At 45.6% G+C, this 13,430-nt stretch overlaps 1 protein-coding gene across 2 annotated transcripts in view; it reads right to left on the reverse strand.

The window, feature by feature from the left end:
- LOC130855927 (caspase recruitment domain-containing protein 8-like) overlaps positions 1-13,430 on the reverse strand; it is a 38,108-nt gene that overhangs the window by 8,957 nt on the left and 15,721 nt on the right. For both annotated transcript variants that reach the window (XR_009054394.1, XM_057740020.1), the window contains exons 4-12: positions 10,015-10,056; positions 9,642-9,671; positions 6,048-6,092; positions 5,641-5,688; positions 5,442-5,488; positions 5,297-5,346; positions 4,786-5,003; positions 4,424-4,674; positions 2,149-2,283 (exon numbers count right to left, since the gene is read on the reverse strand). Coding sequence is in view for 1 of the 2 variants with exons in the window: in XM_057740020.1 (XP_057596003.1) it covers positions 2,149-2,283; positions 4,424-4,674; positions 4,786-5,003; positions 5,297-5,346; positions 5,442-5,488; positions 5,641-5,688; positions 6,048-6,092; positions 9,642-9,671; positions 10,015-10,056 (866 nt within the window). In the remaining variant the exon portion in view is untranslated. The remainder of the gene's footprint in view (positions 1-2,148; positions 2,284-4,423; positions 4,675-4,785; positions 5,004-5,296; positions 5,347-5,441; positions 5,489-5,640; positions 5,689-6,047; positions 6,093-9,641; positions 9,672-10,014; positions 10,057-13,430) is intronic.

Here is a 13,430-nt window from a genome sequence, read left to right on the forward strand (position 1 = left end):
CTTTCCAGGCTGGCTAGCAAGCCTGGCAGGAGAAATACAACTTCTAATAAACATCCGTGAACTGCACTGGGTATCGCCATCACACACCAAAGGTCTTAACCTGTCCCCCTCCCTTTCCATTCCAAGTCACTAGTATTATCTTCACAACCTTCCAAGGGTCAGTCACCAGGGCCTACCAAGCTGGGCAGTGCCTACAAAGCTGGGCAGTGCCCTCCCCTGGCCCTACTCCTCCTAAATCCCTCCACGTTCCATCTCTCCCAAAGCTGCACATCCCTGCCCCCTCACTTAGGCACCTGTGGCCCCTCTTCCAGGAGAGCTTGAGAGCGTTCATCAATTCCGTGGAACCCCTCACCCTTCAAACCCAGAACAAACATCACCCACGTGAAAAGCGTTCCTGGAAACCCACTCTGCACTTAGTATCCACCTCTAGAGTAACACCATATTATGTTAAAATTATTCCTTTTCACAAATGGAGTATTTCTCCCACTACACTGGCCTCTTTGAGGGAAAAGACTGTGACTTGCTTTTTATTTCTTAGCTCTTATCCCAGGCTGACTGGTAACAGGCACTTGTGATCCATGTCAGTTAAGCAAATCATTAATGGTATAAAACTAAAAAGAACACCTTATAGTTACAGAGTTTGACAACTTTCAGAGTGCCCCCAAACCATTACTTTATATGATCCTTACAGCAATCCTGGGAGATTATCCCCATTTTATCGGCCAGAAACGTGGTGAAGAGAGAGCTCACCGTTAGTGACAGAACGGACTACTTAAAGCCCCCCAGGTATCAACACCTTCTGTAAGAAAGAACTCCTGGGGCCCCCTGCGTCTCTTCCTGGGCACAGCCACACATTCAACGTGTATGATTCCCTCTCCTGGTGGCTCTGAAATGTGGCAGCACATCACAGTCACCTTGGGGGCTTTAATAAGCCCAATGCCCAGGCCATTCCTAGACCAATTAACTCAGCATCTCTGGAGGTGGGACCCAGGCCACAGAATTTTTTTAAGGCTCCCCAGAGAATTCCATTATGCAGCAAAGGCCAAAAATCACTGCTCTAGGTACACCCTTCTAATTTAATTCCACTTCCCTGACAAGGCTGCAGCTTGCTTCTCATGGCTGTCTTGATGTACCATCTGCCAGGGCTTGAACAGCTCGGAAGGGCTGAGTATCAACCTCTCAGATCCCAGTGGGGAGACGGTGGCTTTAGAAGCCAAGGGCAGTCAGAGCCCCGGGCCAAGCTCTCTGCTGCCCGGGTGTGTGGCCTGGACAGATCGCCCGCCTGCTTTGCACATTAGTTTCCTCAGCCGTGTGGCTGTAAGGCTCAAATGCTTCAAAGGGTGTGGAGAGACGCTTTGAAACAGGAAAGGAAGGAAGCTTATGGAAGACTGTCTGATCAACCTGACTGCTTCTACAGGGCACGAGGCATCTGATAATATAATAAAACGATGCAATGTGGACCACTGCGATTAGCTCTCTTGCCTCGCATTTTAATTTCATGGAATCAAAATATGTTTTCAACTTTCCATAAATTATAAAACAAACAAACAAACAAACAAAAGGAGGTGTACAAAAGGAATTTCCATGCAGATGTCCGGGCTAGATAAGCTATGGCATATGCTCAGAGCACATAATGAAAATAAGTTTTAAAAATAACTAAGTCATTTCCGAGAAACCAAAATCACTTACAAATGTCATGGTGTGTACAGTGAATAGTTCAAATCTAATGACAATTTGTTCCCATAACTATTTTTCAAATGCTTTTCCGGTAAGAAAAGCCCAATATCCCTTGTTAGCAACTCTTTTCCATTAACCTTTAATGCTCTGTGTGCCTTAAAATTAAACTTAAGTTTTATATCCTTTTGAAGCTAACATTGTTTGAAGAATTTAATTGAAAATGCAAGAAAATTTAAAACCTTTTTAAAGAGAAAGAGATTAGATAGTCTATTTTTCCGATGACTGCAGGTGAATCCTGAAATTCAACAGCATCTTTGGAATAAATGACAAGTTTAGCAAGACAACTGCCTTCTTAAAAAGTGGGAAACAAAAAAGGAGAACAAAATGCATTATTTTGAATATCTTCAAAATACCATATCTAAGAAATATACATCCCTGGTGCTACTCCAGGGTGGTTTTTAAAATATCTACCTCGGGGGTGATTTCAGCCTCCGGCTCACTGATCAGCCTGTACTTCTTCCCATTCTGCAACAACTTCTGGCAAACGGGAGGCTTATCGATTTTCATGAATTTCTTAGAGGAGTGCTTTACAGACTTGGAAATATCCTAAAGGTGGAAATAGGTTTTGGTTTTGAAATCCATCTGCAACAACTGTAAGAGACATAAAAGCCCAAGCAGTGTGTGTACCAGCTGCATTATCTTCACTTCCTCCTACAGAAGGATAGCGAGGGAGTAGCTTTCACAGCCCTCACAAGGAAAAAAAAGCCACAGAGGCTGAGTCGCCTTTGATCTGCACTTCAGGCACCCAGATCGCCAAACATCTTCCTGCAAAAGCACTACAGCCAACAGCAACACTTACACCCTGTGTGGTACCAACAATTTGCTTCTGAAGGATTTGAGAAAATTAAATTAGCACTAGCGTGACACATGTGTACTAACTACAGGCCTATCATGTAAACAGAAAGCAACTATTTTACGGTACATGGTTCCAGCTTACTCAGAGTTTGTCTCTACTCCACACTTGATATTCTTCCATCCTTATTTTCACAACCATCCCTTTGACGTGGCCCTAAAGGGGACACCGATTTTATATGTATTGTTCAAATGCCCCCAAGAGGTTAATGTAACCTTGGGCCCAGCCTCCCTTGGTAAAGCAGCTGAACAGCTGAACATGAAGTTTAGGTTTCCTGAGGCAGAGTTCAAGGAAATCTTTTCCTACATAGGAAAAAAATCAACCCGAGAAGAAAGGTGTAAAAATAAAACATCAGCCAGGAAGGACATCCTGCCCTACCCATGTCAGGCTGCCCATTGTTCTGGTGGCATCCTTCACCACATTTGCTGATACAATCAGCTCCCTGCTCCAGCTTCCCAGGAAGTCTGGATAATGCTCTTTTAATTAACTGTATTTACTTTAAAAAATATAAAGTTCATTAAATAATAGTAGTTATCCCAAATCTATGCTAGTTATACTTTAGACGCGATTATTTTTATACCATTTTAAAGACTACTTTCCCAATTGAAAGTATTATCTTTAATGAGATTACAGGAAGCATATTCTACTTTCTCAGAAGGAAACTAAAAACCTATTACTTAATAAAGTTTTTGTACTTTAATACATATTGCTAATTATGATCAGTATAACATTTTTAAAGCATGGAAATGTTACATCCTAAAACCACTGGGAATAGGTAGTTTGATATAAATTCTGTAACTCAAATTGTAACTCATAAATTAGTACACTTTATTATAGCTCTAATGCTTATTTTTTTCCACTGCTGTCAAACCCTGATTTCGAATCTGAAAGTATAATTTTGAGTCAGTGCATTATCTAGTATATTTCAGTGCTCCATCCACCTCTAAGACATTATAATTGTGTTGACAGTGAGTTAGGCTATGAAAGGAGATTCAATTCTCTGTTCTCAATGACACAGTTCAGAAAACAAACTACACATCATAGCCTTATTCTGTGTTCTGGAAAACTGGTTCCATTATGACTATCCAAACCCCTTCCCTCAGGCCATTCTACCTTAAACATGCTGAGTGCTTCCTGAATGTTTCCCACTACAAAACCCAGAATGTTAAGCCCATGAACCAAAGGTCAATTTTTATCCAAAAAATTGCTCTGGAATGAGTTACCCTAAGAGGTCCATCTTACTGGCAAAGCTGTAAACCAAGGAGAAACCTCCAGTCACCCTACCCTTGACCCAAAGACCTGAAACGGCCGCCCTCTGTTTCCGGAGCCGGTGCTTCTCCAGCTCTAACGTCCCAATCACCTGGGAAGGCTGCGCAGTGCAGGCTCTGAGTCTCCAGGTCTGGGCGGGGCTGAGATTCTGCATGTTAAAGAGCTCCCTGCCTACGTGGGCCAGCTGCTCCTGGTGCCCTGGTCCCCAGACCACATGCTGAGCAGCAAGGCTGCAGAGAACAGACAGCCTAGGCTGCCCACCAGGCAGCCCTCTCCAAGGCCAGGCCTGCGTGCCAGCACCATCCCCACCTCTGAAGAGCTGTCTCCCTGCCATCTTCACCACGCTGTTTATGTGTACAAACACCCGTATCCACGGGTCTGAGGACCTGGCCCGCACGGAGGCACTGACCTTACGACCTCTGTGGGCGAGCACCAAGTCAGACCCACCGGGGCGGGGCGGGGGCGGGGGGTGCTTACACCAACAGGGACAGGACCCACCCAGATGTCGCGTAAAGTGCAAACACAACGCGCTCAACACTCAGCATCCCCTTGCATTGACTTTACCTTGATGAAGGACTCATTATTGGTTGCTACGTACACTCGAAAGGACAAGGATGGGTTGTGGTCGATGGCTTTGTACAGAATGACGGCCCCGTGGTGGAATACTGTTTCTTCACTTTGAATAACAGGTCCCACAGGAGAAAGAGAGCTCACGTGCCATTTGACATGGGTTGCAGAATGGTCCACAGTGTATTCTAACGAGGCCCCAGTACTTTTAACATGTAAGACTTTGAATGTCATGCTCGTGTCGCGCTCTGTTAACAGGTGAAGGTGAATTAGTGTTCCGGGCGCTGTGTGGGTTGCACACATACTCTCTCACCCACACACGCACACACTAATTAAACTTTTAGCAAACAAGTACTTACGACCCAAGCAGAGGGAATGTGGAAACTGAATGGAGGTAAGACAGGTCGGGTCACATTTAACATCAAACAAGGGTCCACCGACAACCCAGGGCTTCACAACCAGGTCTGCGTATTTGCTCCAGGACAGGATGCAGTATTTGATGTCAACTTTTCTGTTAACCTCAAATATCAGACCAGTCTCCCTGCACTGGTACGTTCCCTCTGTGTCCACCTTCAGTCTGCATTGGACAGACAAGAACACCTGCTTAGTCCTGATGTTTGGTTAGGTGGGGACTTCTTAAAATTATTTTTTAATCCATTTTTTTGTTTTTAATTTCACTCAGAAGCACTAAGGGAACTCGATAACATTCTGAAGCAGCATTATTTATCAAAGAAAACAATCTAAGTAATTACATAAAACGTGTGAAGTCAGTTATGCTATTTTGTGTTTTTCCTACTTGGGGTTATTTTTGTGTAGAAAGTTAAATTATTAATGATATCATGTCTTCTGTATTCACAAAAAATTACTCACAAAAACTGTCCCCGGGAAAGGAGCCTGGGAGTCACTAGTTCATTGTCTTTCTGGACAAAAAGCACATATACAACATATAAGTAAATGCCGTTTTCTTAAATAAAACAAATGAAAGAATCATCCTTTATAATTAAAGGATACTTACATTTTCAGCATTACAGTGTTCACAGTGAGATTGGATTTTATTAAATTCTAAATGATAGAGAAAAAGTTTTACTTATAGGAACGTGATTGGCATTTTCAGACAAAATTTTTTAATAAATATATATATGATCAGATTACAAAATTCAAAGGTACAGGCCCCTCAGCAATAATGAGAGAATTTTAAAGCATTAAGCTCATACCTGAATTAAAATGATCTGTGAGCAGTTCTTTATTCTCCCATTCTTCAACTGAAAAAGACATTGTCACACATGTACTGGCACAAGTCAATCACAGGGTAAATCACTTAAACCCCCACCTCCAGCTTCACAACCAACAGGACCTTTGAACATATACTAAACACCTTTGTGCGTGGGTTCAGTGACACATGACACATCGTGTGTGTGAGCCCCGATGCAGGTCTAAGGCACGAAAACAAGCTGGAACGTGAAAGCTTCCATGCGCCGCACTTTGGCACATATATGCCTTCAGCTGGTCTTTTGACACAGAAGCGACAGCTCTCTCCTCCTCCTCCCCTCACACCACAGGCACAGGGAGAACGGGACGAACGAGAGACAACAAGAAGGCAAGGGCACTGCCTCACTCTTACCCTGAGCAGACGCTTCCTCGGTGGAAGACTCTCCTAGTTCCCCATCTGTGGAGACAAGAAGGACCTAAGGCACAGGTGGTCGTGAACAAGCTCTTCACTAGTTACTCCTCACCTAGGCCAGCGTCTCAGCTGGACAGCTGCAGCCCCCAATGAAGAGTCCTTCATGGTGGCCAGGAGTCGGGAACTAAGCTGGAGTTCTTATCCCCAAGGTAGAGCTTGACTGGCCTCAGCCCTTCAGGCTAGTACAGAGTTAGAGATTAGCTTGGAAGTAAGAGAGGAGCTGACATCTGATTTCAGGCATATTTAGACTGGAATTATCTTGTAAGAGTCTCTGATTTAGCATGTAGACTCCTTCCATTGGCTCCCTGCTAGTTTATCTCCTATCAGTCTCCCTGCACTCACCGCCCTCCAGTTACACTGAACCACTCTCCACACCAAAGCATGCTCCTGCCTCGGGGCCTTTGCACTTACTGCCTCCTAGAACAAATATTCACGTTGCCCAGTCCCTCACATCCTTGCAGTCTCTGCTCAAATATGGCCTTATCAGGGAGGCTTTCCGGATGCCCCCCACCCCCCACCAAAGCAGGGCCTGCCTGACGCATCTCTTCCCCCTTCATTTTCTTCAGGGTGCTGCCTGCCACCTTGCACACTATACAGTTCAGTGTTTCTGCTTCCTGTCTCTCTCCACTAGAACGTAAGCTTCATGAGAACTGCAACCCCAGGGCGTGGTAAGTGCTCACTTTCCGAATGACTAGAATTCCAGAATACAAAAATGTATAATGAAAGGGAACAGTGGTAAATTTTCCTATTATCTACACCAGCCATTAGTTGCATGAGCTTGGGCTCTCTTGTTCTGTGCTAAACCTCTCTGTCCATTACTTTCCTCATAGGTTAAATGAGGATTGACATAATACCGCCCCCAGAAAGACAGTAAATTGAATTACAGGCAGCGACTGCACCTGGCACTCAGCAAGTGCTCAGTGCGTGCTCACTGTTACCAACTATTACTTTGCTACGGCAACGGGTGAGACTCATTAAAAATTTAAATAATTCTAAGGCAGACAATAACCCTTCACTTTGGGTAAGACCTGATGTGTTGAATGCCTGGTTTTATATTGTAAAGATCGGAACAACCTTTGAGAGGACGAGCCCATTAGTAAGACAGGCATGTTCAACACATGTGGACGGCCCTGGGCCACCACCAATGCCCAGAAGGTGCAGGATCTCCCCAGGATGCTGCCCCAGCCCTGGCCACACAAGCTGCCTGCCATCGCGGCGTCCATTATACAGGAACCAGGGGTTACAAGAGAGAAGCAGCTTTTAAAAAACAGCATTAAGACGAAATAGAAAACAGAGACTAAAAGTATTCAGAATTCTGGACTCAGAATACAATAGATCCGAAGGTTCTAAAATACTGACCTAAATCCTGTACCACAAAATCTTTCCCTCATATTTCCACAGCCGCTGTCCTTAAAAGCATCATAAAATTCTAAGTTATTTAATGCCTATCATCCACATCCCGTGTTTTTGTGTCTTGCTATTTGCTTTGGGAGCAGAGAAAAGGAAAGAGGTAGAGAATCCTAACCGTCCAGCAAACTGTATCTTCCACCAGGTCTTCCCAGCCAAAGCAGAAAAATTGATGCAATTCTCTGCAACACATAAACCGCAGCTTCTCTTTAATCCTATGATACAGGTGACCTCAGAGCTCAGAGGAGAAGGCGTATCCAACCAGGAGGATGACTGGGGGGCTGGGGGGGGGGGCTGCACTGCCAGCCAGCCTGCCCACGGAGAAGTGCGCACCCCAGGGTGGCCTGCCTGGTCCTTCCATCCGACCTGAGAATGGAGGTTCCTGGGGGGCCCCTCTGTGCTCTCTCCCCCGATGTGGAGGATAAAAGGTCTTTTAACAAAGAGAATAACTCTGGGGGAAGGCAGGGCTCCGTGAATAGCCCTGGGGCTGCAAGGACAAGCATCCTCAACCCACCCACTTTCACCGCCAAAGAACATCCAGAAGCAGAATCTGGCCAAGGGCCAGGCCCAGCAGCAACCTGACCCACAGATGCCCCGTCTGACTGCACCGACCCCACAATCCACCCAAATTTGAGCCTATCGAGCCTCCCTGACTCAAATACCTTTCAACTGGTTGCCACCCTGGCAAGGCCCTGATCCAGGCCTGGCTTCCAGGACCCTGAGGGCTCTGCCTCTGGACTCTGTGTCCCTGTGGCCATGTACTCAGTTATTAACTAGGGACAACAAAGACCGGATCCCAACACACAGCTTTCTGACTTCATTTCTATCCTTATCCAGTCTAAGGAGGCTGAACTTCTGACTGCATTTTGAGGCAAGAAATCCTTATAATGTAGTAAGAATGAGATTGGGGGGCTTCCTAGGTGGCGCAGTGGTTAAGAATCTGCCTGCCAACGCAGGGGACATGGGTTCAAGCCCTGCTCCAGGAAGATCCCACATGCCACGAGCAACCAAGCCCGTGTGCTACAACTATTGAGCCTGCGCTTTAGAGCCTGTGAGCCACAACTATTGAGCCCATGCGCTGCAACTACTGAAGCCCACGTGCCTAGAGCCCGAGCTCTGCAACAAGAGAAGCCACGGCAGTGAGGAGCCCTGTGCACCACAATGAAGAGTAGCCCCCACTCGCCGCAACTAAAGAAAGCCCGCACACAGCAAAAAAGACCCAACACAGCCAATAAAATAAGTAAATAAATAAATTTAAAAAAAAAAAAAAGAATGAGATTGGGAGTAGGAGAGCTGATACACATTTTTCCCTTATGGGTATCGGAATATGACATCTACTCCATGAGTGTGATACAGAAATAATTACAGGTTCTTATCAACACACAACATGATTGCAAGGAGCTTGCAATTACCTTCACAGGTTCCCCACTGGGAAACCGCAGAGAGGATGAGATTAAATACAGAAGGACTTCTGAGTGAAGAGAATTCATTTATTTTAAAATACCACAAAGGAACCCTCTGACTGCCTTGCTACAGTATTTGTGTTCCTAAGCAGATTATATTCTAAGAACTGGGGGGAAGAAATCCTACGGTAAAATAAAATCAGTTAAAATATAAATTTAGTCATGCAACTATTTTTTTTAAGTGTTTCACAAAACTTCAGACCAAAACCAAATTTTATATTTAGAAGCTATGTCTTTACAATGGTTTCATACTCAAGTTGTTCACAAGCAGCCAGAACAGCAAGCCAGTAACTTTCAACCACAAATGTCATAACATTTTCAGCAGCAAACAGTTTACTCTGCGATGAACTGTGAGCAGCGACCACCTGGGAAGGAAGCCAAGGCCACTGTGGCGACACTGCAGATTCCCGTCGGTCCCTCAATCTCGTCTCCTTTGGGAACCGCGGGAGCAGAACTGCATCAGCGCAAACCAGGAACACATCCCTTGTATTCCAAGCGTACTGAGCCCAAATTTCAAAATGCTTATTCGTTTCGCAATGTTGAACCCAATTTTACACAGAAAAAGGTACATGAACTAACAACCTGCAAATTAAAAATCCCAAAGCCTAGCCTACTTCCTTCCTTTCAACAACAACAAAGAAAGAGGAAGGAAGGATATACTCACTTGTTTTCTCTGGTTTTGGCTCTTCATTACCTACAAAAAAAAAAAAAAAAAAGAAAAGAAAAGGTCTAAATCACATTCATATGACGACTAAGAAAAACACAGGCTAATGGGAGGACAGGTAAAATGTTTGCCTCTCACCAATAGCGACCATTTCCTGCCTTTCTTCTTCAGCTCATCCTGTTTTGCCACTTTGCTTGCCAATTAGAAATTATTTCCCATGTAAGGACTTTTTTGGTACTTCACAAAAAAGACACTAGTAATTACTATGTCCTCAAGCAATGTAAGTGATCTAGGCATTACTTTAAAATAAAATTAAAGGTGTCTTTAACTAGAATTCTGTAGTTAAAGAAACACACACACACACATAACTCACCAGATTCACTTTCGGAACTGCTCTCAGAACTGCTATCCTCACCTTAAAAAAGAAAACCATGTGCCAGGAGAAGCACGCCATGAATAAAAAGTAGGAACTTTTTTTTTTTTAATAATACATATAATAAAACAGATCCAAACTCAAGTAATTTCTTCTTTTAATCCATTCTCACTGAGTCCAAAACTAGCCTGGTTTACATATGAGAGGCCTTATCCTTCTTTGGAGGTGAATAAAATATACTTTAATTGCTTAAATATGAGCTCAAATCACACTTTGGCTGCAATAGTTGCTTTATTTGGGTGTCACCCAAGTCCCACCCAGCCTGACCTGCTCCTGCTGCTCCTGCCTTGCCCCTGCACTTGTGCATCTAGAAGGTTCCATGCACAAGTTCGATGATACAGCAGTGCAGAATTCTGTAGTGTAAATGCCATTTCCCTGAAGCACAGGACAGTCTACACTGTTCAACTACTTCTGGAAAGAGTGGGCCCCAAGAATGCTCCCTCCCCTTCCTCACCCCCAAAACTCAGCACCTCCATCCACTGCAATCAGGCTTCTGTTCCCACAACTAGTTTGGAATTCTTTCCCCAACATCCCCAAAGGCCCAGGAAGCTCTAGACCCTTGTCTCCCATGGGTAGACCCACGGTTCCCAAGGGTGAAGACACCTACCACTCCCTCCTGCCCGCACAGCTCTCCCGTCTGTCTGGGTTCTCCGTCCACCCCTGTGTGTCCTCCATTTGCCTTCTGCTCCTCTCCACACCCCACCCAACGACCAACACACCACCGCACTCCCCACAACAGCCTTCTTTCTACCTACTCCCAAATCGGATTCCGACCTCTACCTCCAGGGGCGCCCTTGACCTTCCCTGGCAGACCAGACAAGTGCCCAGGCACAATCGGCTCTGCCAAGTTCACCCCCGCCACTCCCACCCCTCAATGGCTCCTCCTGTTTCACCCTCCACTCAGGCTCAGGATCCCCTGAGTAAATACACGGGAAGCTATTAATATTATTCTCAAATCTTCCCTCCCTACACACAACTACTGACAACCAAAACCAAGGACGGCAATAGTTACACAGAGAAGTGAAAAGATTTGAGAAGAAAGATGAGAACAATAATATAGCAGCTAAGGACTTCCCCGGTGGCTCAGTGGTTACAAATCCGCCTGCCAATTCAGGGGACATGGGTTCGAGCCCTGGGCTGGGAAGATCCCACATGCCGTGGAGCAATTAAGCCCGTGAGCCACAACTACTGAGCCTGCACTCTAGAGCCCACAAGCCACAACTACTGAGCCCTCATGCTGCAACTACTGAAGCCTGCCTGCTTAGAGCCCGTTCTCCACAAGAGAAGCCACCACAGTGAGAAGCCTGTGCACCGCAATGAAGAGTAGCCTCCACAACTAGAGAAAGCCCACCTGCAGCAACGAAGACCCAATGCAGCCAATAAATAAATAAATTTATTTTAAAAAATAAAATAATATAGCAGCTACGAGCAGCTTCTTTGAATGTTCACTACATGCCAGGCACTGTACATCCACTTACTCATTTATATGTATTCACTAATTTACATGTATTTACTCATTTTGCATATATATATTTACATATATTTATGTAAGGGCTTTAGATTTATTTACACATTAACCCTCACTTCCCAATGAGGTAAGCCGAGGTCAGTTAATTTACTTATGCAAGACTACCACCACCCTACCGTCACCCCACTACCCCCGCATGCCCTGCCCAGGAAGTCTAGAGCTAAGATTTCAACTTGGGCAGTATGGCCTGAACTTGCACTCTGAACCATGTTGTTACACTTGCAAACATGCATCTCGTTACTTCACAGTTCAACACCCAGGAGTCAGTGACTGACTGGATGTGGGGGGAGAGGGGGCGTAGGAGGCAGGCTCCTGCAGGAGAGCATGCCTGAGTGGAGGGCCGCTAGGCACTGACGTAGGTGCTGGGAAATCACAGTGATTAGAAATGGCCTTGGTCCCCCAGGGCTGGAAGCACAGAGCAGCGGTTCTCAACCCTGGCTGCACACTGATACCACCTAGGGAGCTTTCTAAACACACCCATGCCAGGGACTCTGCCCTTCCGTACAGGTTCTGATAAACCAGTCTGGGGTGGGCCCTGAACAGCAGCATTTTTTTTTAAAGATGCTCAGATGACTGCAGTGTGCAGCCAGGGTTGAGAACCACTGGACTAGAATCAACCCATTTTAATCACTTCCTCGTTCTCCAAGCTGTACCCCGGGATGACTACCACTCCTTCCTCCAAGCCCTTACAGATGCCATCCCATTTCCTGGAAATCCCTTCCCCAGACCCCACCTCCAGAGCTCCTAGGTATCCATTAAAAACTAGCCCAACGTCACTTCTGCGGACCGTCTCCCTCCAGCCCACCGAGTTAGGTGAGCCGTGCCTCTTTCCTGATCCATCCTGTGGCATTCACCCCATCGCCAAGCAGCAGCTGCTTGCTTAGCTGTTGGTCTGTGAGCCCTGGAGGACACAGGCCATGCCTCATCACCTCGACTCCCCAGCACCCATCCCTGCAGAGGCTCGATGAATGAGGGAGTGTGTGAATGAGCGAATGCTTTGCCCTGCTTTAAAGAACCAAGCAGCCCCACCACAGCCTCTCTTTATTCTGTCGGTTCCCCCTGACAGTCTGGGACTTCTGTACGGCTGTAATTCTGCCTGGACCAGCCATGGGTGAGGCCCACCTTCTGTCCCAGGTCCCTGGGAGATGGAGGCTGGGGCCATCCTTTCAGTTTACTTTCCCTCTGGTTCTGGACCTAGGACTCCTGATTCTGTTTCTGCCTCCCTGCCCTGTGAGCCTGCTCAAGCCCCCAGGACCATTGTTCTGCCTCACAGCACAAATTTGAGAACTAAATAAGATGTCTGTGAAGAGTGACCAGCCCAGGGCCTCACACACAGCAGGCACTTAATAAGTGGTAGCTATTTTTACTAATAGGTCACCCTCACTCCTAAACTCCAGTGACAGGCCAGTCCAAGCCTGCTACCACGTGGATTTTTTTCTGGACAACAAGCTTTAGATGTTTTTCTTCCAATATAATTTGTTTTTTCTCTAACAGCTTTATTGAGATCTAATTCACATACTATACAATTCAGTCAAAGTGTACAACTCAATGGCTTTTTGTATATTCAGAGTTGTACATCCAACCGTGACAATCGATTTTATATTTTCATCATCCAAAAAAAGCCCTGTGCCTTTTAACCAACTCTCCCAACCTTCCCATTCCTCCCAGATCTAGACAACCCATAATCTATTTTCTGCCTTAATAGATTTGCCTGTTCTGGACATTTCATATAAATGTAATTACATAATACATGGGCTTTTGTATCTGGCTTTTCTCACTGAGCATGTTTCCAAGGTTCAGCCATGTTGTAGCATGTATCAGCTCTTCA

The sequence above is a fragment of the Hippopotamus amphibius genome, chromosome 6 (assembly GCF_030028045.1).
Source record: "Hippopotamus amphibius kiboko isolate mHipAmp2 chromosome 6, mHipAmp2.hap2, whole genome shotgun sequence".
Taxonomy (NCBI): domain Eukaryota; kingdom Metazoa; phylum Chordata; class Mammalia; order Artiodactyla; family Hippopotamidae; genus Hippopotamus; species Hippopotamus amphibius.